Source organism: Triticum urartu, chromosome 7A (genome assembly GCF_056163025.1).
Source record: "Triticum urartu cultivar PI428250 chromosome 7A, HENAU_Tu73, whole genome shotgun sequence".
In the NCBI taxonomy this organism is placed as follows: domain Eukaryota; kingdom Viridiplantae; phylum Streptophyta; class Magnoliopsida; order Poales; family Poaceae; genus Triticum; species Triticum urartu.
Window position 1 is genome coordinate 79,259,965 of NC_141879.1, and position 22,892 is coordinate 79,282,856.

Below are 22,892 nucleotides of genomic sequence, written 5' to 3' on the forward strand. Positions count from 1 at the left end.
CGGAAGCGGTGATCCGGGAATGAGGTCGATGCGGTGCTCAATGCCTCGTAGTGTAGGTAGTCCCGGAGGTAGCTCGTTGGGGAAAACATCGTGAAATTCCTGCAAAAGAGAAGATAACACTAGAGGAAGAGTGTGAGAAGTGTTAGTTTGTGGGGCATTGTCCTTGCACACAAGGACGTAGTGTAGGACACTAGATGAGTTCTCACACACTCCTCTTATCTCACTTTTGGTGGCCAATAGGACTAAGTTCTTCTTTTCGCTCATCGTGGAGGTGTTCGATTTGGGCTTGTGGCGCTCACTCTCTTTTTGGTGGCTCGCTCTCTCACTATGATCTTCATGATGGGTGGCTTGCTTGTCGGCGATCACTTGGCTTGGCGACATTGGATGAAGGACGTACTCCTTGCCCTTCATCTTGAAGATGTAGTGGTTCGTTCGGCCATTGTGGATGACTCCTCTATCAAATTGCCATGGGCGTCCAAGGAGAAGGTAGCAAACGGTCATTGGAACGACGTCGCACTCCAAGGTGTCTTCGTAGGTGCCAATTTTGAAGGAGACTTGTACTCGATGCTCGACTTGGATAGTGCTGGAGTCGCTAAGCCATTGCACTTTGTATGGATGAGGGTGATTCGTCTTGGGCAATTGGAGCTTGGAGCAAAGTTCTTCACTTGCGAGATTATGACAACTCCCTTCATCGATGATGACCTTGAAAGATCGTCCATTGATGCCGGCCTTGGTGTGAAATATGTGGCATCTTTGGTCTTCTTCTTGGTGATGTTGGAGAGTCAAGACTTTGGAGACGACAAGAGCGGGACTTGAGTCAAGACTTTGGAGACTTGTTCCTCTTTATCGTTCACATGCCGGTGCATGGCGACTTGCTCAAGAGCGTTCATTTCTCCTTCACTCATCGAGTCGGAGGTTCCGTCGTCGTTGAGGATCATGGTCCGCTTGTTGGTGCATTCGTAGGACTTGTGGCCTCGGCCTCCGCATGTGAAGCAAGGAACTTGTCTTGACCGTCTCATTGGTTGGAGTGGATGATGATGAAGCTCTCGGCTTGAAGTTGCTCGTAGTAGGAGGATGACTTGGAGTTGACGAAGCTTTCTTGGAACTCGACTTGTCGATGTTGCTAGTAGAAGGCTTGGTAGACGGTGTTGGAGTCGTTGAAGCTTGGTTGTTGGAGAAACCATATGACTTGGATGAGAACTTGGCATACTTGAAATCATCTTGCACTTGACGTTCCGCTTTGGTAGCTTGATGCACTAGCTCGACGAGGTTCGAGTATGGTTGGAAGTCGGCAATCTTCTTGATAGGATGGTTGAGTCCATTCAAGAAACGTGCCATTGTTTGCTCATCATCTTCTGTGACATTGGCTCTTATCATGGCAATCTCCATCTCCTTGTAGTACTCTTCAACGCTCTTGGTTCCTTGCTTGAGTAGTTGGAGTTTCTTGAAGAGATTGCGGTTGTAGTAGGTACGTACAAAGCGTGCTCTCATGACATTCTTCATTTGCGCCCAAGTAGTGATGGGTGGTTCACCTCTTGCCTCTCGGCGCTCGCTAACTTGTTCCCACCAAATGAGGACATAGTCTTAAAACTCAAGGAATGCCATCACGATCAAGTTGAGTAACAGCTGCCGGGCTACACCGTCTAATGCTATCATGCCACGCCGGTGGACGTTTTAGTTGACACGTCAATTTTTTTCCCGTTGGCTCCTAATTAAATATGGTGGCTCCCCATGCTGGCCGTGCCTAAAATGGAGCTCTGCATGGTGGTGATGACTCGTGGTATTTGCTCCTATTAAACCTAGACGCACACCTGCACGGTATGTGGCTGATATGAACAACACATACATGTATTTCATGGCTGATCGGAAACACAAAAAAACTGGTTGTCGTTCAATAATCAATCGCTATGAGCTCGCATCAAGTTAGCCTCATCACATGTCACACGTTGGATGCTCTCGACGAGTAGGCTTATCTGAGATGGTGTAAAAAAAAGTTTACCTAACAAAAAAAAAGGTTTACCTGAGACGAACCATCAATTGCATTACAATTCTTTCTCAAGTATCGGTTTGTTCTTAGTTTTTCATTTTAATTAAGTTCCAAACAATGATTTGATTTTTTTGTCTCATCATTTTTGTTGTTCGACCGTCTTGGATCGGTATGCTTATGATCGATCCATTAACAAACATCACTAGTTAGCCACAACGCTTGCTCATAAATGAGACCAATTAATCTAAATTTGTTCATTTGTTGGAGATGTACTTTAAGGCTGGAGGGAGGTCAAGCTTGAAGATAACTGACTCTGATGCTTGCAGTGTATGGAGGCTGCCTTTATAGGACCAAAAATGACTACTTGTGGATGCTAATATGAAATTAGGCGACGATAACATCGCAGCCCTTTTAGACGCAGTTGCCTTTTAAAAGTCCTTATCTTATTTTGGCATATAATTTCAAATAAAATTATCTCCACCACATCACTATAGCCTGATTCTTGAGTCCTGGACAACGTGTTCATTTAGTAAGAGGATGCGGCCATGTGGGGATAATAGTGTTTCACCCATTGCAATGTACGGACATATTTGCAACATGACTATTAATATTCTTAGGAAAAATTTGAAACTTTTGCTGATGGCCAACCTCATCGCCATGGAATTGATCATGTTTACCGTGATTAGGTGGAATATACATGACCACCATCGACGAATGGGAGAAGTGTTTATCGTAATTAGGTGGAATACATGACCACCATCCATGAATGAGAGAAGTGACCAGACCGATGTGTCACTAGGTATGTGTAAGGATTTTGTTCACCCGTTGCAACGCACGGACCTTTTTGCTAGGAGATATAGATATAGATACATATGTATATAGTTTGTATTGAAATCTCTAAAAAGACTTATATTTACGGAGTATCAGACGTCTGGCAGAAAGAGTTTCCCTTAGTTAAATCTAGTAGTCCTACGTGGTTGCAAATAGGCCTACTATATATGGTAGAATGCGTGTCTTATACCCCCAAGTTGATTATGTGCCCCTGTATAAGGGATGAACTTCGAGTCGCTGACCTAGCCCATCCTGTGGTGACTGGGCCGAGTTTGTCCTTGACTAAACCCCATAGTCATGCCATCGTTATTTGCATTGCTTGAGTCACTAACTCCTTGTTTGCATTGGTCATCTCATCAGTGTCGTCTCTCATTGTTGCCACCTCTCCATCTCTTGAACATCTCCTTCGCTCTCTTCCTCTCGTCGTGTCGACCTTTCTTAACCCCAGAGTATGACTCATAAGCCTCCTCTATTGTCGCCATCATCATCATCATCGTCATCTTGAACCTCCAATCAAGCTACAGGACCTCAATTTCTTCGGAGGAGCCTCCCCATTCCTCATCGGGGCCATTTGCCTGTACTTCCTTTTTTTTAGAAAAGAAGGATGACCCTCGACCTCTGCATCTAGGCGATGCATACGACCACTTTATTAATTATTCTCACAAGACCTTATAAAGTCATACAACAGTAAGACTAAAGCCGCTGTCTAAACAACAAATTGTCGCTACATCTATCCAGTTGATGAAGGGGCGTAGATAGCCTGGGCCTAATACCAAACAGACATCATAGCCAAGCCTAAGATCTAAGACATGAGACCCCAACCTAGCCACTTGCCGGGTCTGGGACACACACTGGTCCGGCGTGCTCTCAGAGGCCGCCGCCGCCAACTGCCACCGCTCCATCTTCAGAACTGTATGGATGCATCAACCTTGCTCGGTCCAGCTATCGTCGACGCCACCATGGCGCCCAACGGCACCTCCTCCTTGCGTGCAAACAGCTGTACACGTCGCGGTCATCACTGATACACCTCAACACCATGCTGCCACGTACCACCAGCCGACATAGCTTGAAGCCCTTGAAGAATCTGTCGTGCATAGCACCTGCCGACCAGGCATGACCAAGCGTAGCACCTGTCGGTCAGGCATGACTTGACATCTCCACCGAAGCTCCATGCAAGACGAAGCCGCTCCACCTCCTGCCTCTGACTTCCAGCGCTGCTCCACAAAACGACGCTCCCAAGAGAGAAACGACACCGCAGTGCCACCATCGTCCGGTCCGGAACACCAGATCCTAGGGTTTCCCCCGGAGCAATACGAGTGGGTCGACGGAAGTCACATGACGATGCATTCATCAAGGTAACGACGTGGAACACCACCATCGCCCGCCGTCGGCTCGGTTTTCACCGGCAACTACGTCTCCCCGACTCGCAACTGGTGCCAGATGACGGATCCCGAGATCCGAACACCCAGCCTCAGGCCGACCACCTCTGACGGAAGAGATGACCACCACCGCTGGCTACACCGGTCAGAACAGATCTGATCGGAGGTGCCGCCGAGGAGACCACCAGGCCCTCCACGCCGCCGTCGCCGATCTGAAGACAGCATGCACGGCGCCGCAGCCAAGCCGGCCGCCGCCAACCGCAGCCGCCGCCGCCGCCCGAAGGGCCATCCGCAGCACCAGCAGACCTGGCTCGCCGCGCCAAGCCGTCGCCGTCTGAGGACGGGCCGGCCTCCGCCGCCTGCCGCCATCCGCCGTGCCGCAGATCCCAGATCGGTCGCGCCATCACACGCCTTGGGGTCCGCCCCACCCCAGAGACGTGCGAGAGAGGAGATCCCCCGCCACCGCCGTCGGCCCCCGGGCTTAGCCCGGCGGCGTCTTCCGGCGGCGGCAGAGGGGGGGAGGAGGGAGTTTGCGGCGGCGGTGGCTAGGTTTTTGACCGCCCGAGTCACCCTAGGGGGAGGGCGACGCGGGGCGAGGGCCTGTACTTTCTCTTGAGCTATCTTCTCCTACAACCTACAAATGGCATACGGTTTCATGCTCAAACATAGATGCAACAATGTGTTGAACTTGTTGAAAAATATGACAAGAGTGTTCACTTATTCATTAATGGTGGCACCAGTTCTTCACTTGGTCCAAACAACTCACTCACCGGCTGCAACTCTCAAGGACTGTACTCCAACGCCAACGGCTTGTGAGAGATTTTTCTGACCAATTGGACGGACGCTTCACGTGATCGGTACTGTTCCACGATGCACCTCAGATACTTTGAAACTAGTTTGATCATTCCCGGAGACTGAGGCAAGGTTGGACCTCCGCAAAATTCACGCCTCTCCCCTAACGTGCGACTAGGAGAGAAGCGACGTGGGAGGAATTATGTGCTTCCCAAGCGTCGAGGAAGAAATCATGGAGGCAAGCAAGCTAGACCAATGAAGAAGACATAGCTTTGGTTTTCATATGGGAAGATGTCTCACGTGATAGTACACCGCACAATACATGCAACCTAAAACCACTTAGTGACTGTCATTTGTGACCATAATTTGTGGGGCCTTTTTTCTTTCAGGAAGCACGTGAAAATGCAGCTCCCTACAATAAGCCGTGTAGAGCCAAAAAATGCCCGTGCGCTGCAAAAACTGGAACATAGTACTAAGTGCTGTAACTAGTGTGTAGGTGATCAAAAACTAATACTCCCTCCGTTCCAGAATACAAGGTGCACATGTTTTTCGAGATAAACTTTAACCATCAATTAGACAAATGATACTCCCTAACTTCAGCAAGAACCATGTCTTCATCAACTATTCTTTCACCACAACATATGTGGTAGCATACCTCCTTTCAATTATACAGCTTGAGAAATGTGCAAAAATTGCAATACGCCCTGCAATCAAATATGATCTCCCCTCTCAGTTTTACACACTGCTTCACCCTGCATACGACGAAACTAACAAGCAGATATCTCCTTTGCCTGACAACGCACTCTGATCAGGTTCAAATACGCAAAAAGATCGCATGGCAACCAATTGGTTGGATGGTGGTACTACCCCAAGCCTACCAAGAATCAAACCTTAGGCTTTGTTGTCTCATTAACATATGTTCCCGTAGATTGAGGGGAAAAAGGAATTATGCACACTTTCACTTTCCCATGAATCCTACTAAGAAGTTGAACTCTCTTGTAACATTTCTGGAATTTGCATACAACTCAAAAAATATTTTCACTTAACGCCAGCGTAACTAAACCCAACTACCACAAAGAATGCAAGTTCTAGAAGCATGAGGATGTTTGTGCAATATTAAATACTACTCCCTCCGTCCCATAATATAAGAACGTTTTTGACACTAGTAACGTTCTTATATTATGGAACGGAGGGAGTACCTCTGTTCCTAAATATAAGAAGTTTTGGCAGTTTAAACTTAACCAACGAGACATCTTATATATAGAAACAGAGGGTGTAATAAATAGGACAACAAACGCTTGCAGCTTTTGGAGAATGAGAGAGATTAGCACTGAACACAACATTCCGAAAACAGCTAGCAGGCTGAGCATTTCCGTTCTTCATTTTACCTACCTCCACTGCTTGTCCAAGTAGTTGAGATATTTTGACATACAAATCCAGCATGTTTCTGGAACCTTGTCATGGGAATAGTTCACCAAGGCTAGGAATACATCAAGAATGAATCTTTGAGATTCAGGTTTCAGGGCGACACGGATTAGCATTGCGGTCCAGGCATTTGGGGCCAAACTGATTGCTTGACGGAATGATTGAACACCATTAACCAACCTTCTGATCATTCTACTTCTCTACAAGTTCAAAAGAAGAAACCTTCAGTACATACACACTTAGGCACTATAGCATGTAACACAGTGCTGATATGAAATGCCACTAAAGACCAACTCATGTAGTAGCTCATAGAATCATCATCCTCTTTTTTTTCTCTGATTAAACAGACCAACTGTTTTTGGGGATTTAGGAAACAGACACCTAACGCAATTCTGGGATGATTCCGAGGGATGGAATGATGATGCAGCAGCCATGCATCTAGTACTGGAGTGTAAATTTGTGAAAAACAGTTAAGCAGTACGACCAGTTTCATGCAATCTAAAATGGGTGTTTTCAGCAGAGTACACTGATGTAAGCGATTAGAAATGAGAAATCGTGACAAGCATTGACTAACCTCTGGATTTAGCTCGCCTGTATTTCCCTCTTCCTCAAATATACCTGGAAATGTTGTTTCTTGTAAGAATGCATCAGAAGCCTTCACAATGTCCTGGATAAGGAAAACACGAACCCTCCAGCCTTTCCTCGATAAAATGAAATGAAAAAGGTCTTCTGTAGCTGAAACAACCGAATGCATATCGAATGATCTCCAGTCAGAACTGCTGGCAGTATTCTCTTCTCCAGGTTTCTTTGAAGATTCTGACGACTGTTGAGATATAGCTGCAATCTGCATATTGAAGGATAGTAGGGATCAAATGTAGTAACAGAAGCTAGAAAGATAAAGAACACCAAAGGGTCAGCTGCCACATAAATTCATGACAATGATAGCAACTCAACACTATGGTACATTTCTATTAGTCCTATGTCAGCTGATGTATGATGACCACCGCTAAAATTTGTATAAACTGTTACAGCACTGGATGCATTCAAATCCTTTTGGGTCTTACCATAATAGCTATTAACATTTCCTAGTAAACAAGGGTAACAAGGGACTTCTTATTCATGCTCATGAAGAGATGGGGGCAAAAATCAGAACTAGAGCCATGATGCTGCAGCCATAGCAGACATGACAATATTCTTACCAAGTTATAAAATATTAAGACTTGAGAGTGCACTGCAAACAGTTCCAACAAGAAAGGAAACAGAAACAAAAACAACTAAGAACTACATACCAGCCGCTCCAGTCGATTCCATCTGATGGATCCATCATCACGTATCAGAAGCTCCCTCAATATTTTCCTCATATCAGGGCTGGGGTCTGCAAGGAGCCTCCCAATGACAAATGGGTAAGCGCTCTCAATAACTTTGAAATCAGGATCCAGTGCTTTTGCAGTCCCTTCTAAAGAACCAAGTGCTCTTATCACCAGTGCATAATCAGGAGGAAGAGAGAAATTAAAATCATACATGACGTCATACAGATGGTTCATTACCCCCTGTAAGAGAAGCAAATAGCGATTTAGAATGTACCAACTCATCCAGGTTAGGAAACTACGAATTGAAGGGCCAAATGAAGGCGGCAGCAATACACAAGACTGGAGAATGTGACAGAGACCCCAGTGACCGAACAGTGTGTATGTTAGAACCATGAGCAGCTAATTACTTACACAATGTTGGAACCTCAGGAGTGCAGAGAGAAGAAAATGTCATTGCTCCATTAATTTTTTTTAATATCATGTCTACTACACTTTTCGAGATGCATCAGAAAATTTTCATTCTAAGCATAGCTTGACTGTGGTTATTACTAAAGCATTCATGTTATTTTAGCTGTTTGTTCAGTTCAGTTAAGGGCTATATAGCACATGTGCACTCCTAGGTCTCAACTATGATTAAGGTGTCCATTGATTTCGACGTTGCATGACAGAATACAAATTATCATAACAGAATATATACTGGAAAGAAGAACACTAACTAACCTGAAAATCATTTGATTGCCTCCTTCCATCACCAAAGGCAACCCTCAATGCAGTTGCAACTGCATGTAGGTCTGTTCCCTCAGGGACAAATCCGAGTGAATGGAAGTCGTTCGCCAAGCCCAATGGGTCACGGTTAACATAGTGCACAAGCTGAAACAAGTGAACTCAGTTCCCATTAAGTTCTACTTCATATTTGAATAAAGTAACACGAATGAAACCAACAAAGGCCATATAAACTCATAATAAAACATGTGTGCACTTTTTTTAAACCACTCATACCTGCTTATATGGTAGTGCACATGTACTAAAACACACCAAGACCATTTAGTATATTATAATTTGATCCAAGTCACATAACTAGCTTAAACTTTTCACATGAGTGAGTACATGTGTATTGCTTTGCTTCTCAGTTCTATATTACTTGGCAGATACAGAACTCTTACTTTTTACTAACTTAAATTTCAAGCAAATTTCATATATATACTAAGTTGTGACAATTGTGAAACGATAAGATTGTTTAGTCGACTATCTCTTGGCAAAGCTCCAGACTTGACTTCCTACTCGACATTTAGCATAGGAAATGACATTACCAATGTAAACCTATCCTAAAATTAACTCTTCTCCAATCTTTGAAAACCATAAACTAAAGCCTAAACCCAATAGGTTCGAAATATAATACTCCCTCCGTCCCAAAATAAGTGTCTCAACTTTGTACTAACTTTAGTACAAAATTGTACTAAGTTTAAGACGCTTATTTTGGGACGGAGGGAGTAGTACAGAAAACAGGATAACAGGTTTAGCCACATATCATCTAAGTTCGAAATATATCTAGTTTTGCCATTAACAAGAATGACACTCTTTATAAAGATGTTCCAGGTGAATGCACAAAAACCAAACAAGCAACAAACATACTTGCATGTAAAAAGATGAAGCTTACCATCTGTATGAGTCCCACTCGATAGTGTCTTGGAATATCACCCATCATACCAAAGTCAAAATAAGCAAGAGACCCGTCTTCAGTTGCCACCAGATTACCTGGATGGGGATCTGCATGGAAAAACCCATCTTCGAGAAGTTGTCTCAACGAGCAATAGAGACCCTATAAAGTTCACCCAAAAACATCAGCATACAAAATAAGAACACAACAACCCAATGAAACTAACCACATGACTTGCAAAGATAATGAATAAGTACGGTGAAAAGAGCGAAAGAATCATACAGAAGATAGTCCAACTTTGGCAGCTAACCGAAATACTGTACAAACAATTCAATTATTTACAATCTTACACGAATCATAAAAAGAAAGGTAACTAGTCAACACAATATCAATAGTATGTATGTAGCTATGTCTGTATCCAGTCAAAAGAAATGTCGGTAAAGAATTCTGGTTAAGGAGCACTGTAAGTTTACCTCATCAATCATCTTTTTCCTGTTCAGATTGGCTTTGCTGATGCGCTCAGCATCGGTCAGCTTGATCCCGTCAATCCATTCCAGTGCTAGTATAGATTTACGTGTATAAGTCCAGTAGACCTTTGGGACCTTGATACTGGTCCTGCCTTCACCACCTGAACCTGACAAGAAAACAAGATGATGACTTCACAGAGTTGCATATGTCAATTAATGCAGATGGAGTTCGCAGCCAAAAAGATGTTTGATGTTGAGAAATCTGAATATTTACTGTGTCCAGATTGGACTCAAGTGAGGGTAAGATGCCCTGCTCTATTATCTACTTAACAACTCGGATAACCTGTTCCATTACCAGCTTAAGTACTCAATTCAATACCTACTTCTTATAGTTAGGGTGCCGGTACCTTCTAGCTTGCTAACTTCTAGCTGACATAGTACTGATGCCTAATTCCTTCTGTTGTAATCCCCATGCCAATGATATGTATATAGAGGTTACTGACAATCACAAATTGGATAGATAAGATGTCAAACTCACCATGAGAATACAGGATTGCAAATCTTTCAGCATTCTTCCCTTCTAAAACATAATCAATCTCATCAAACATGTGTCTAACCTGTTGAAACAAAAGGTGCACTCCGAATTAACTATAACGCACCGCATATCAAAGTCTAACCAACTGGACTAGAACCCAGGTTGGCTCAACCTCTCCAAAAAGAATTGCCAAAGTGCCTGCCCAAAGGATTCGGATAAATACAACTTTCTTGGTGACTAGCTGCCCATGTCATTCCCTTGATAACATTTACAGGAAACATATATCATATACTTATTGTTTATGATTTAGAAAGCAATACAGAAAGCATCACAATAATAAACTACCCAAGGTAAGTCACTTGGATGTAAATTACCACGAAGAAAACCATAACAAGTTGCTAAAACATTCAAGGCCATCATACATGCTTAAGGGAGAAAAAATCATAATATAATCCTAAAAGTTTTATAGTTCGGCAGTTCTTAGTATGATATACAGATAATCCAAAGACAATCCACCATAAATGTGTGCTGAGAAAAAACCATATGTGAATTTTATCCGACACATTGAAGTGGCAGAATTCAAAGCAAGAAACACTACAAAACATTGTGAATTTTATACAACACATTGAAGTGGACAGAATCCATCGAGAGACAAACACTATAAAACACTATATTTAATATGTATGAAAGTAATCTGAAAAAACAACTTGGACAAAATTATATTACTCAGGAAAGATAAGAATGAAGAAAATATAACGGCCAAGGGTCAAGATCAGAGCTAAAAAGATGTGAAAACTCACAATTTCATTAACAGCTACCAATAAATCTTTGCGGGCCTTAGCAAATCGTTTTAGCTGTCCTCCAATCATATTGAATAGAAGTGCATCTAGGGTCAGCAAGGGTGCCATTCCAGGCCTCTGAACTTTGATTGCAACAAGCTCTCCAGAGTGTAGATGAGCTGCATGACTTGAAATATCAAAGGGATGCATTTCAATTTGGAGAACTCAGGTCTGAAATATATGCTAAAGGAAGCAAAATAAAATAAATGAGAACAAAGATGATCATACAAAAATAGCCAAATCCTAATCAGATACAACTAACCTTTGTATACTTGCCCCAGTGATGCTGCTGCAATTGGCTCTGGGCTGATATCAGCAAATAGATCAGACATTCGAGAGCCCAGTTCAGACTCGATGGTCCTGATTGCTTTACGAGTAGGAAATGGTGGTATTTGATCCTAATGAGATTGTTGTCAGCAAGCACAGTGAAATAAAATCGTCAATAAATAAAAGAAAGAAGAGTAAAATATAGTACTCCCTCCGATCCAAATTAATTGTCGCAGCTTTAGTGTAACTTTGTGCTAAAGTTGTACTAAAGCTGCGACAATAAATATGGATCGGAGGGAGTACAACAAGTTCTCAGCTTTCAGATTCTGAATTTAGTGCTGTTAATTACAGAAAATCTCATTGGGTTATTGCCATTTTAGGATCAATACTTTTCAGTGGCCATATATTGATGCCTTGATTCCAGAACCTTATCTCCTTCTCTAATCCCTGACCTTCTCATTCCAGTGCAAAAATATAATATCCTTAAAAGCTTGGCATAGAAAGCCATATCACTACAATAGTGTTGGTTTTCGATCAAGTAAGTGAAACTATGTAAAGCACGATAAGATGATACCTGCAGCTTCGAGAGCTCTTGACAATATGCGCTGGGCAATATATCAGGGCGCGTGCTCAATGCCTGTCCAAGCTGCATGGTGTGGAAGGATAAGGAAACGATTACATTACGAACTCCCAACCGTGGCCAGGGAAAAGGATTACACTATAAATCTCACAAGTTCACCAGTATACCAAATCCATATGAGCACTTTAAATGTTGATGTAACTAAACCATTGTTGTGCTAATTGCAGAGGTTCTGGTAGTCATAGTAACAAATTGCACATTTTAGACACTTTTTCAGTATTCACAATATGCAAAAGGTAAACAGCAGCAATAATATAACAAAGTAATGCCTCACTGTAGAGATCTCCCATTCTTTATCATTGTTTACAGACATTGTTCTGGCCTACCTTGATGTAAAAAGGCCCCAAGCGTATCAAGGTCTCCCGGAACTGAAATGGGGAAAATGACAACCACACAAGACACTCAGTTCCTCCACAAATAGAACAAGTAGGTAACAGGAATGAAGGAAGGAACGCAGGACAAAGAAAAATACCTTCTCAGCTCGTTTATGCACGTCACTGAGCAATAAATGCCAAACAGTAAGCTTCACAACATGATAAGAGATAGTTGCTGCCCTGTACAGTGCAAGGAACGGACCGAAGCCACGGTCAGCAAAGAGTGTGTGGGAACTTGATCCCAAGATTCTTCTAAACTGTGTTTCCAGCGACTCCTTTCTGATCTTTGCATACTCTGATGACGGTCTCCCACCATGCACACTTGTGAATGCACTTGAGTAGCTGCAAAACAGGAAACGACTGGCTTAAGAGTCATGTCTCTAGAGTCCAGCCAGACAACACCAGAACTATTTAACCTGCGGTCAGAGTGAAACCGCTATTTTTTTCCCCCTTGAACTAGCTATTTTTTGTTCAGGTGGTAACTCAACTTGCCACCAAACGGAATAGATAAGTTAGCATTGAGTTAACCGAATTGATTTAATTGGAATTGAGAACCTCCAGACTACAGTGAGGTTCAGAAAGCCTGTGGAGAACAAAGTTTATACATCAATTGAGTTATGGACACAGGGCATAACTGGGCGCAGCTCTCCATGCGTGTCAATTTCTAACTACAGTATGCAGGAAAAACGCCAGAGCTGACAAAGGGGGTTACTTGATAGACAAAGGAACAAATAGATAGCAAGCGTATTCCTCTATGCCTAGGTACATTATTACGCATGTTGCCACTTTGCGGGGGTTCCTGCGGGGGCATCTAGATTCCAAATGGAGCAGAAAAAAAATGCGATTACCTCCGAACAGATGGCGCGGCGGAGAGGGACCGCAGGGAGAGGTCGGCGGCGGCGGCGGAGTGGAGGGGGCGGAGGAGGAGGAGGGGGCCGTGGAGGTGGCGGCGGCGGCCGAGGTCGGCGCCGCGGGCGAGGAGGAGGAGCCGCGAGGTGGGGCCCGCCATGGCCGGGATCTCATCAGCTACATGCAGCTCCGGCTTCCCACCGAGCAGAGAAGAGAGGGAGAAAAGGGGGCAGGGGGAGAGCGTTGCTTGGGAAAGAGGAGAGGGAGGAGACGGCGCCACGTGACCGGACCACAGGGGCGTGCTGGCGCTTTGCTTCGTTCCTTGCTCGGTGCTGGGCCGCTTACTCCCTCGCAGCCGAACCTGGGCTACTGGGCCGTGCCGCCAGCCCAATAGCCCGCGTTCCCGGCACGTGACGATCCAGCACGGCCCACGGCTAAGTGGCGATACCAACTAATCAGCAGGTACTCTTTCAGTTTTCTCAAAAAAAAAACAGAAAATAAAGCAAGTACCCCTTCAGGAGCCCGCAAGGGTCACTTTTGGGGAGAAAAGAGCACGGCGCTTGACGCGCTCTCAGCCGCTGCCATGTGCTGCGCTTTGGACACTTTCTTCGGATTTTGTTCTCCTTATTTTTTACGCATTTTTGGCCTTTATATGGATATTTTTTTGGTTTTTTCGGCTTTTCGCTTTTTCCTAGTTTTTTCTTAGGTTATGGAACAAAAAATCGATTTTTTCCATGGAAAAATGCCTTTTTTTCTTTCGCCAGAGGCACCGATTTACTTGCCGTGGAGGCATTGCTTCCTCGAGAGACACAATCAACCCTCTCGAAAAAGAAAACAACATGGTTTCTTTTTTGCTTATGTGATAGGCACAGATTTGCTTCTGCGAGAGGCATAGTCGTGCCTCTCGAAAAAGGGAAAAACGGGTTTTGACTTTTTAATGATTTTTTTGGCTTTTCGGTTTTTCACCGGTTTTCTTCGGTTTTGGACACAAAAATTCACGAAAAAACAAGGAAAAAACGGGTTTTTGACTTTTTATGATTTTTTTGGTTTTTTGGTTTTTCACCGATTTTCTTCGGTTTTGGACACAAAAATTCACGGAAAAACACGTTTTTTCCTTTTTCTTCTACGAGAGGCACTGATTTACTTCTCGTGGAGGCATTCCTTCCTCGAGACAGAAAAGCAGAAAAACACGTTTTTCTTTTTTTTCTTCTCTGAGAGGCACATATTTACTTCTCGTGGAGGCATTCCTTCTTTGAGATGGAAAAGCAAAAAAACACATTTTCTTTTTTTTCCTTCTCTGAGACGCACGTATTTACTTCTCGTGGAGGGGTGGATTTGTTTTCGTTAGAGGCAATTGTGCCTCTCGAAAAAAGAAAAAAAATGTGTTTTTCCTTCCACAAGAGGCACATATTTATTTCTCGTGGAGGCACAGATTTTCTTCCGCGAGAGGCACATTAAAAAAGAAAAAATGTGTTTTTTTTTTCCTTTGGCGAGAGCCACAGGTTGTAATGGGCCAACCCGTAGCTTCCATTCGGTCAGCTTTCAACCAGTATTTTTGAAAGCGTCCACGTTCTCCCAGCGTAAGTTTGTAATGGGTCAACCCATAGCTTCCATTCGGTCAGCTTCTGACCAGTATTTTCCATTTTTTCTCATCTTTGGTTTTATTCTTTTTTACTTAGTTTTTATTTAGTATTTAATTCTCAAAAAAATTCCTTTATTTAATGAAATTTTATTGGGGAGAATTTTTAGTTCTGAACCTTTTTCAAATTTGTGAAAATTTTCAAATTAGTGAACATTTTCGGAAATCATGAACATTTTTCAGCTACATGACTTTTTCAAAATTCATGAAAATTTTATCTAAATCACTAAAATTTTAAAATTTGTGAGCATTCTTCTAGAAAATTTGAAATCTTCTAAATGATAAACATGATTTTGCAACCCAATTTTGTCAAAAAAAAGCATGCACTTGCAGTTGAAATTTGAAAGGGGGTGGGGCAAAAATATAGAAAAGAACAGAGTGTAAAATTAGAAAAAGAAAACAAATAGTGTACAAACAAACGAAACAAAGAAAGAAAGAAAATATTTTTTTACAAAGGGCCACGTGGCAGGAACCCGACAAATGCCTTATTTGTTGAGTGCCATGTAGCAAGAACGTTGGCAAATGCCTTGTTTGCCAAGTGTTCGCATTTTTCGACAAAGAGTGAATTGTATTGGCTTAAAATGTGGCATCAAGATAATACAAACACAAAGAGCACACATCCAGCCTCTACATAGCTAGAATGCACACAACGAACACTAACATACGCAGACAAAAAACACGCCGATAAATAGCGAAGTCATAAAGACTAAACTATGTGTGGGCGAGGAAAAAGGAGGAAAAAAAGTGATCAGATCCGTGATCGACAAAATACAACATTGACCATATTCGCACCAACAATCTCATAAATCCACATGGATGACGAGGTTCTTCAAAGAGAATCGCCTTCAGAAAGGGATTGAAGCTCAAGCGTCGTCATCACTGAATCCAACCATGCAAGCCCGGTATCTAGGTTTTCATCCAGAAGAACCAGTCAGAGCATATCCGAGCAATGCCTTCGACGTAACGACATAAAAATATCACCATTGCTAGGTATAACCAACAAGGGTCAGGCCTAGGCTTTCATCCCAGAACTCAAGACCGACATCACTTATGTGTTGTCGCCACCACTTTTCTATGATCCTAGCAGCTACATGTGACGTGGACAGCTGCGGCTGCACAACCACCCATTTGCGTCAAGCCGTTGTTTGTAGTTTGCACTTTCCCTCCAAAGTCGGCCACCGGGTCTAGAGAGAGGAACCCTCACGAAGACCTTTTGGTGGTCACCGCCATCCACATCAAGTCAGCAGCCGCAGGCTGGAGTGGTCACCATAAGGACCAAAGGCGGTGGCGAAGCACAACCCCGCCAACTACCACCTCGCCGGATAGAGCCTTGCCTAGCTCGTTAACTTTGGAGCCGACATGGCCAGAGCTGGAGTACGAAAAGTAGATCAACATCACCGACGCGGAGCGCAGCCGCCGCCAAATCAGGAGTGGAAAACCACCACACGGGCATCGTGCCATCCGATCTAGGCTGGCGAGCGACAAGGCAACGTCGCCAAACAACCCAATGGAGCCCCACACTAAGCACGTATGTGACCGCTGCCGATGTCGTTCGTGTCGGATCCGAGTATCAACGTTAGCCTCGATCCACCCCGCCACCAATGCGTGCGTCTGCTGCAAACCCCTGAGAATCTAGATGGAATCCGCATGGTGCCCAGCCTTCACACCACTAGTAGAAAACATGGCTTAGGTTCAGTCCTGGCCAGCCCATTAGTCCCGGTTCAATCACGAACCGGGACCAATGAAGGCATACGTCCCGGTTCGTGAGCCCAGGGGGCCGGCCGGGCTTCGTGGGGCATTGGTCCCGGTTAGTCTGGACCCATTTGTCCTGGTTCCAGGCACGAAACCGGGACCGATGGTCCACGCTCCTGACCCACAACCATTGGTCCCGGTTCGTGGCTGGAACCGGGACAAAAGGGGGGCCTTTAGTCCCGGTTCCAGCCACGAACTGAGACCAATGAGTTGCCTATATATACCCCATCACCGGCGAGCAGAGCACTCCACACTGCTCTATTTTTTCTGACCGGCTAGGGGAGAGCTTTGTGGTGCTCTAGCTCACCTCCTATGCACATGAGGTGTTTGATGAAATACCCAAGCCACACTAGTTAAGCTTTCTCCTCTCGAAGCTTGACCTCCAAGCTCCATTTTCCTCAAGATTTTTCTAGGTTTAGCGGTCCGTCACGTCCCGTCCCCGTCTTCACCATCGTCGATCGCCCGCACCGATCTCGTCGCTGGCACCACCGTGGTGAGCCTCTTGTTCTTATCTTCTTTCTGAAAGAAAAAAAATTCTTGTATGATTAGATAGATACTTGTCTAATTTTCTTACTTTTATTATTGCTTGTTATTATATAGTGCGATGTTTTTGGTATCCGCCCCCGTCGGCCTTCGTCCTGTCTATGATTCAGATGTGGTATATATTATCTTTTATAACTATTTGGTTCATTTATTGTTTACGACAATTATGCCGACCAATGTGACATAGATATTATTTATCTAGGAGGTATGTGAACCGGAAATTCCAACCGACCCTATTGTCGAGAGATTAAATTTAGTTGAAGAAGAAAACAATTACTCGAAGGAAAAAATAAAAAAAATTGAGGAGGAGAAGATGATATTGGAGTTGCATGTTGCGGATGTCGTCGATGATCACAAGATCAAGATGGATGCAATGCGTTTGAAGATTAGAACGATTAGAAAATATGCTATTCATACCGAGGCTTGGTATCATTATGCCATTGGATCAATTATTACCTTGGTTGTGATTATGATCGCATTTGTTGTTGCATTGAAATGTTTTACATAGTTTCAATGTATGGTTTAATTAGATGCTCTAGAGAGCTATATGTTCTTCAATGAGAACTATGTATGTACTTTGGTTTTAATGTGATGATGAACTTCTATTAATTTAGTCACTTATCTATCCATGATGTTCTGTAATGGTTTTTGACACACTTAATTATATATAATGCACGCAGATGAACCGTCAATAGATGTACGTTGACAGACACACCTCCGAGTACATTAAGGGCGTGCATAATTTTCTCGAACAAGCAGAATGGTTTTATGTGTTGTCCATGCCCTATATGTGGGAATACGAAGTCTTAATCTGACCGAAAAATCCTTCACAGCCACCTGCTTTATAAGGGTTTCATGCCACACTATAATGTTTAGACCAAGCACGGAGAAATAGGGGTTGTGATGGAAGACAATGAAGAAGAAGAGGACGATGACAACTATGTGCCCCCTGAATACGGTGATGCTGCAACGGGGGAAGCTGCTGAAGATCAAGAGGAACCAGATGATGTGCCCGATGATGATCTCCGTCGGGTCATTGTTGATGCAAGGAGACAGTGCGAAAGTGAAAATGAGAAGCTGGAGTTCGATCGCATGTTAGAGGATCACAAAAAGGGTTGTACCCCAATTGCGAAGATGGCAACACAAAGCTCGGTACCGTACTGGAATTGCTGCAGTGGAAGGCAGAAAATGTTCTTCCTGACAAAGGATTTGAGAAGCTACTGAAAATATTGAATAAGAAGCTTCCAAAGGATAACGAATTTCCCAACAATACGTACGCATCAAAGAAGGTCGTAAGCCCTCTAGAATTGGAGGTGCAGAAGATACATGCATGCCCTAATGACTGGATCCTTTACAGCGGTGATACGCCTCCATCGTATCTACTTTTCCAAACACTTTTGCCCTAGTTTTGGACTCTAACTTGCTTGATTTGAATGGAACTAACCCGGACTGACGCTGTTTTCACCAGAATTGCCATGGTGTTATTTTTGTGCAGTAATAAAAGTTCTCAGAATGACCTGAAACTTCACGGAGAATATTTTTGGAATTTATAAAAAATACTGGCGAAAGAATCAACACCAGGGGGTCCACACCGTGTCCACGAGGGTGGGGGGCGCGCCCCCTGTCTCGTGGGCCCCCTGAGGCTCCACCGACCTCAACTCCAACTCTATATATTCACATTCGGGGAGAAAAAATAAGAGAGAAGAATTCATCGCGTTTTACGATACAGAGCCGCCGCCAAGCCCTAATCTCTCTCGGGAGGGCTGATCCGGAATCCGTTTGAGGCTCCGGAGAGCGGAATCCATCGCCATCGTCATCATCAACCTTCCTCCATCACCAATTTCATGATGCTCATCGATGTGCGTGAGTAATTCCATCGTAGGCTTGCTGGACGGTGATGGGTTGGATGAGATTTATCATGTAATCGAGTTAGTTTTGTTAGGGTTTGATCCCTAGTACCCATTATGTTCTGAGATTGATGTTGCTATGACTTTGCTATGCTTAATGCTTGTCACTAGGGCCCGAGTGCCATGATTTCAGATCTGAACCTATTATGTTTTCATGAATATATGTGAGTTATTGATCCTATCTTGCAAGTCAATAGTCACCTACTATGTGTTATGATCCGGTAACCCCGAAGTGACAATAATCGGGACCACTCCCGGTGATGACCGTAGTTCGAGGAGTTCATGTATTCACTAAGTGTTAATGTTTTGGTCTGGTACTCTATTAAAAGGAGGCCTTAATATCCCTTAGTTTCCAATAGGACCCCATGCCACGGGATGGTAGGACAAAAGATGCCACGGGAGGGTAGGACAAAAGCATGTATGACTATATTCGGAATATATGCCTACATTACATTAATGAACTGGAGCTAGTTCTGTGTCACCCTATGTTATAACTGTTGCATGAGGAATCGCATCCGACATAATTATCCACCACTGATCCGTTGCCTACGAGCTTTTCACATATTGATCTTTGCTTAGTTACTTTACCGTTGCTACTGTTACAATCACTACAAAACCAATATTGTTACTTTTGCCACCGTTACCGTTACTTCCATATTACTTTGCTACTAAATACTTTGCTTCAGATATTAAGTCTTTCAGGTGCGGTTGAATTGATGACTCAACTATTAATACTTGAGAATATTCTTTGGCTCCCCTTGTGTCGAATCAATAAATTTGGGTTTAATACTCTACCCTCGAAAACTGTTGTGATCCCCTATACTTGTGGGTTATCAAGACTATTTTCTGGCGCCGTTGCCGGGGAGCATAGCTCTATTCTTTGAGTCACTTAGGATTTATATGTTGATCACTATGAGGAACTTGAAAGATGAAAGAACCAAGATTTTCCCCTCAACTACGAGGGGAGGTAAGGAACTGCCATCTAGCTCTGCACTTGATTCACCTTCTGTTTTGAGTAAACTTGCGACACATACTCCTGCTATTGATTCTGATATGTCGCATGTTATTGATGATGCCACTTCTGCTATGCACGATGCTTATGATGAAACTACTTCTATGCTTAATAATACTGTGCCACTAGGTGAATTTCTTGATGAACAACTTGCTAGGGTTAGAGAGAATGAAATTATTGAAACTGATAATATTGATGAAAGTGATGATGAAGATTCTCCCCCTAGATATGAATTGTCTGTTGTGCCTGAGGGTTATGTTATCGATGAAGAAATTGCTAGAGATCTTTTAGCTTGGAAAGATAGATATGATCTTAAGAAACTGTTAGCTAAGCTGAAAGAAAAATCTTTGAATGCTAGAATGAAATATGACCCTTCTTTTGCTACTTCACCTATCTGTATATTCGATAAGGATTATGATTTCTCTATCGATCCTAAGATAATTACTTCGGTTGAATCTGATCCTTTTATGGCTATGAATCTGAAACTGTTGTGGCACATCTTACTAAATTGAATTATATAGCCACCCTATTCACTAATGAGGAAAAAATTTGTTACTACTATATCCTTATGTTATTTCCGTTCTCATTAAAGGGTGATGCTAAAACATGGTTTAATTCTCTTGATCCTGGTTGTGTGCGTAGTCCCCAGGATATGATTTATTACTTCTCTGCTAAATATTTCCCCGCTCATAAGAAACAAGCTGCCTTAAGGGAAACATATAATTTTGCGCAAATTGAAGAAGAGAGCTTGTGGGAGACTTCTCCGATTACTTAATGCTTTGCCTGGTCATCCTCTCAAGAAAAATGAAATACTTGATATCTTTTATAGTGGACTAAACGATGCTTCCAGAGACCACCTAGATAGTTGTGTTGGTTGTGTTTTCAGGAAAAGAACTATTGATCAAGCTAAATTGCTATTGAATAATATGTTGAGTAATGAAAATGATTGGACACTTCCTGAACCAACTCCTAAGCCAACTCCGAAGAAAAGGGGTATTCTATTTCTCAGTCCTGAAGATATGCAAGAGGCAAAGAAATCTATGAAAGAAAAGGGTATTAAAGCTGAAGATGTTAAGAATTTACCACCTATTGAAGAAATACATGGTCTTGATAACCCGACACGGGTAGTAAAGGTAAATTCTCTCTATAGATTTGATGAGGGTAAAATCCCATCTACTAAGTTTGCTAGCCAATGCTAGGATGAGTTTGATAATTTTATTGTTAAACAAGAAAACTTCAATGCTTATGTTGGTAGACAATTGAAACGTAATGCTTATATGATTGAACACTTGAGGTATTATATGTCTAGAGTTAAAGGTGAACTTAAACTTATTAGTAAACATGCTTCTATGGTTACCACTCAAGTAGAACAAGTGCTTAAAGCTCAAAATGATTTGCTCAATGAATTAAATAATAAGAAAAATGATAATGCTGTTAGAGTTGTGACTAGAGGGGGTAAAATGACTCAGGAACCTTTGTATCCTGATGGCCACCCTAAGAGAGTTGAGAAAGATTCTCAGAGAACTAATGTTGATGCACCTAGTTCTTCTAAGAAGAAGAAAAAGAAAAATGATAGGACTTTGCATGCTTCTAGTGAACCCGTTGTTGACACACCTGAGAATCCCAATGATATTTCTATTTCTGATGCTGAAACACAATCTGGTAATGAACATGAACCTAGTGATAATATTAATGATGATGTTCATATTGATGCTCAACCTAGCAATAACAATGATGTAGAGATTGAACCTGTTGTTGATCTTGATAACCCACAATCAAAGAATCAACGTTATGATAAGAGAGACTTCGTTGCTAGGAAGCACGGTAAAGAAAGAGAACCTTGGGTTCAGAAACCCATGCCTTTTCCTCCTAAACCATCCAAGAAAAAGGATGATGAGGACTTTGAGCGCTTTGCTGAAATGATTAGACCTATCTTTTTGTGTATGCGTTTGACTGATATGCTTAAAATGAATCATTATGCTAAGTATATGAAAGATATTGTTACAAATAAAATAAAGATACCGGAATCTGAAATTTCCACCATGCTTGCTAATAATAGTTTTAAAGGTGGAATGCCCAAGAAACTAGGAGATCCAGGAGTACCAACTATACCATGCTCCATTAAAAGAAACTATGTTAAAACTGCTTTATGTGATCTTGGAGCCGGTGTTAGTGTTATGCCTCTCTCTTTATATCATAGACTTGATTTGAATAAGTTGACACCTACTGAAATATCTTTGCAAATGGCCGATAAATCAACTGCTATACCAGTCGGTATTTGCAAGGATGTGCCTGTTGTGGCTGCAAACGTTACTATTTTAATGGACTTTGTTATTCTTGATATTCCTGAGAACGATAGTATGTCGATTATCCTTGGTTGACCCTTTTTGAATACTGTAGGGGCTGTTATTGATTGCAACAAAGGCAATGTCACTTTTCATGTTAATGGTAATGAGCATACGGTACACTTTCCGAGAAAACAACCTCAAGTCCACAATATCAATTCTATTGGAAAAATTCCAACGATTATTATTGGAGGTTTTGAATCCCCTCTTCCTACTATCAAGAAGAAATATGATATTCTTATTGTTGGGAATGTGCATATCGCCATTGAGGTAACTTAGTGTTATTCGAAAATTCTCCGTTTCATGCGATTTGGAAAGAGTTTGTTAACAAGACTTGATCAA

General features: G+C 42.7%; 1 protein-coding gene across 2 annotated transcripts; it reads right to left on the reverse strand.

Annotated features, from left to right (window-relative positions):
* Window positions 1-6,197: 6,197 nt before the first annotated feature.
* Window positions 6,198-13,634, reverse strand: LOC125520915 (Protein kinase superfamily protein). 2 transcript variants are annotated; one of them, XM_048685958.2, is made up of 13 exons: window positions 13,352-13,634; window positions 12,602-12,845; window positions 12,456-12,497; window positions 12,064-12,135; window positions 11,485-11,620; window positions 11,184-11,341; window positions 10,387-10,465; window positions 9,855-10,009; window positions 9,382-9,543; window positions 8,445-8,594; window positions 7,704-7,964; window positions 6,989-7,258; window positions 6,198-6,614 (listed from the first exon to the last, which is right to left on the reverse strand). In XM_048685958.2, exons 1-13 carry the CDS (start codon window positions 13,510-13,512, stop codon window positions 6,378-6,380), a joined length of 2,127 nt encoding a protein of 708 aa, XP_048541915.2. In that variant the 5' UTR covers window positions 13,513-13,634; the 3' UTR covers window positions 6,198-6,377. The 2 variants fall into 2 exon arrangements, with proteins under 2 accessions (XP_048541915.2, XP_048541914.2); XM_048685957.2 differs by having other exon boundaries at window positions 9,855-10,015; window positions 13,352-13,633.
* Window positions 13,635-22,892: the final 9,258 nt, after the last annotated feature.

Coding starts and splice junctions, on each gene's coding strand:
- LOC125520915 (XM_048685957.2), bottom strand. CDS start 13,512: ATGGCGGGCCCCACCTCGCGGCTCCTCCTCCTCGCCCGCGGCGCCGAC. Junction 8,595..9,381: donor GAGTGGGACTCATACAGATG/GTAAGCTTCATC, acceptor CACTTGTTTCAG/CTTGTGCACTATGTTAACCG. Junction 7,259..7,703: donor GGAATCGACTGGAGCGGCTG/GTATGTAGTTCT, acceptor TTCAATATGCAG/ATTGCAGCTATATCTCAACA.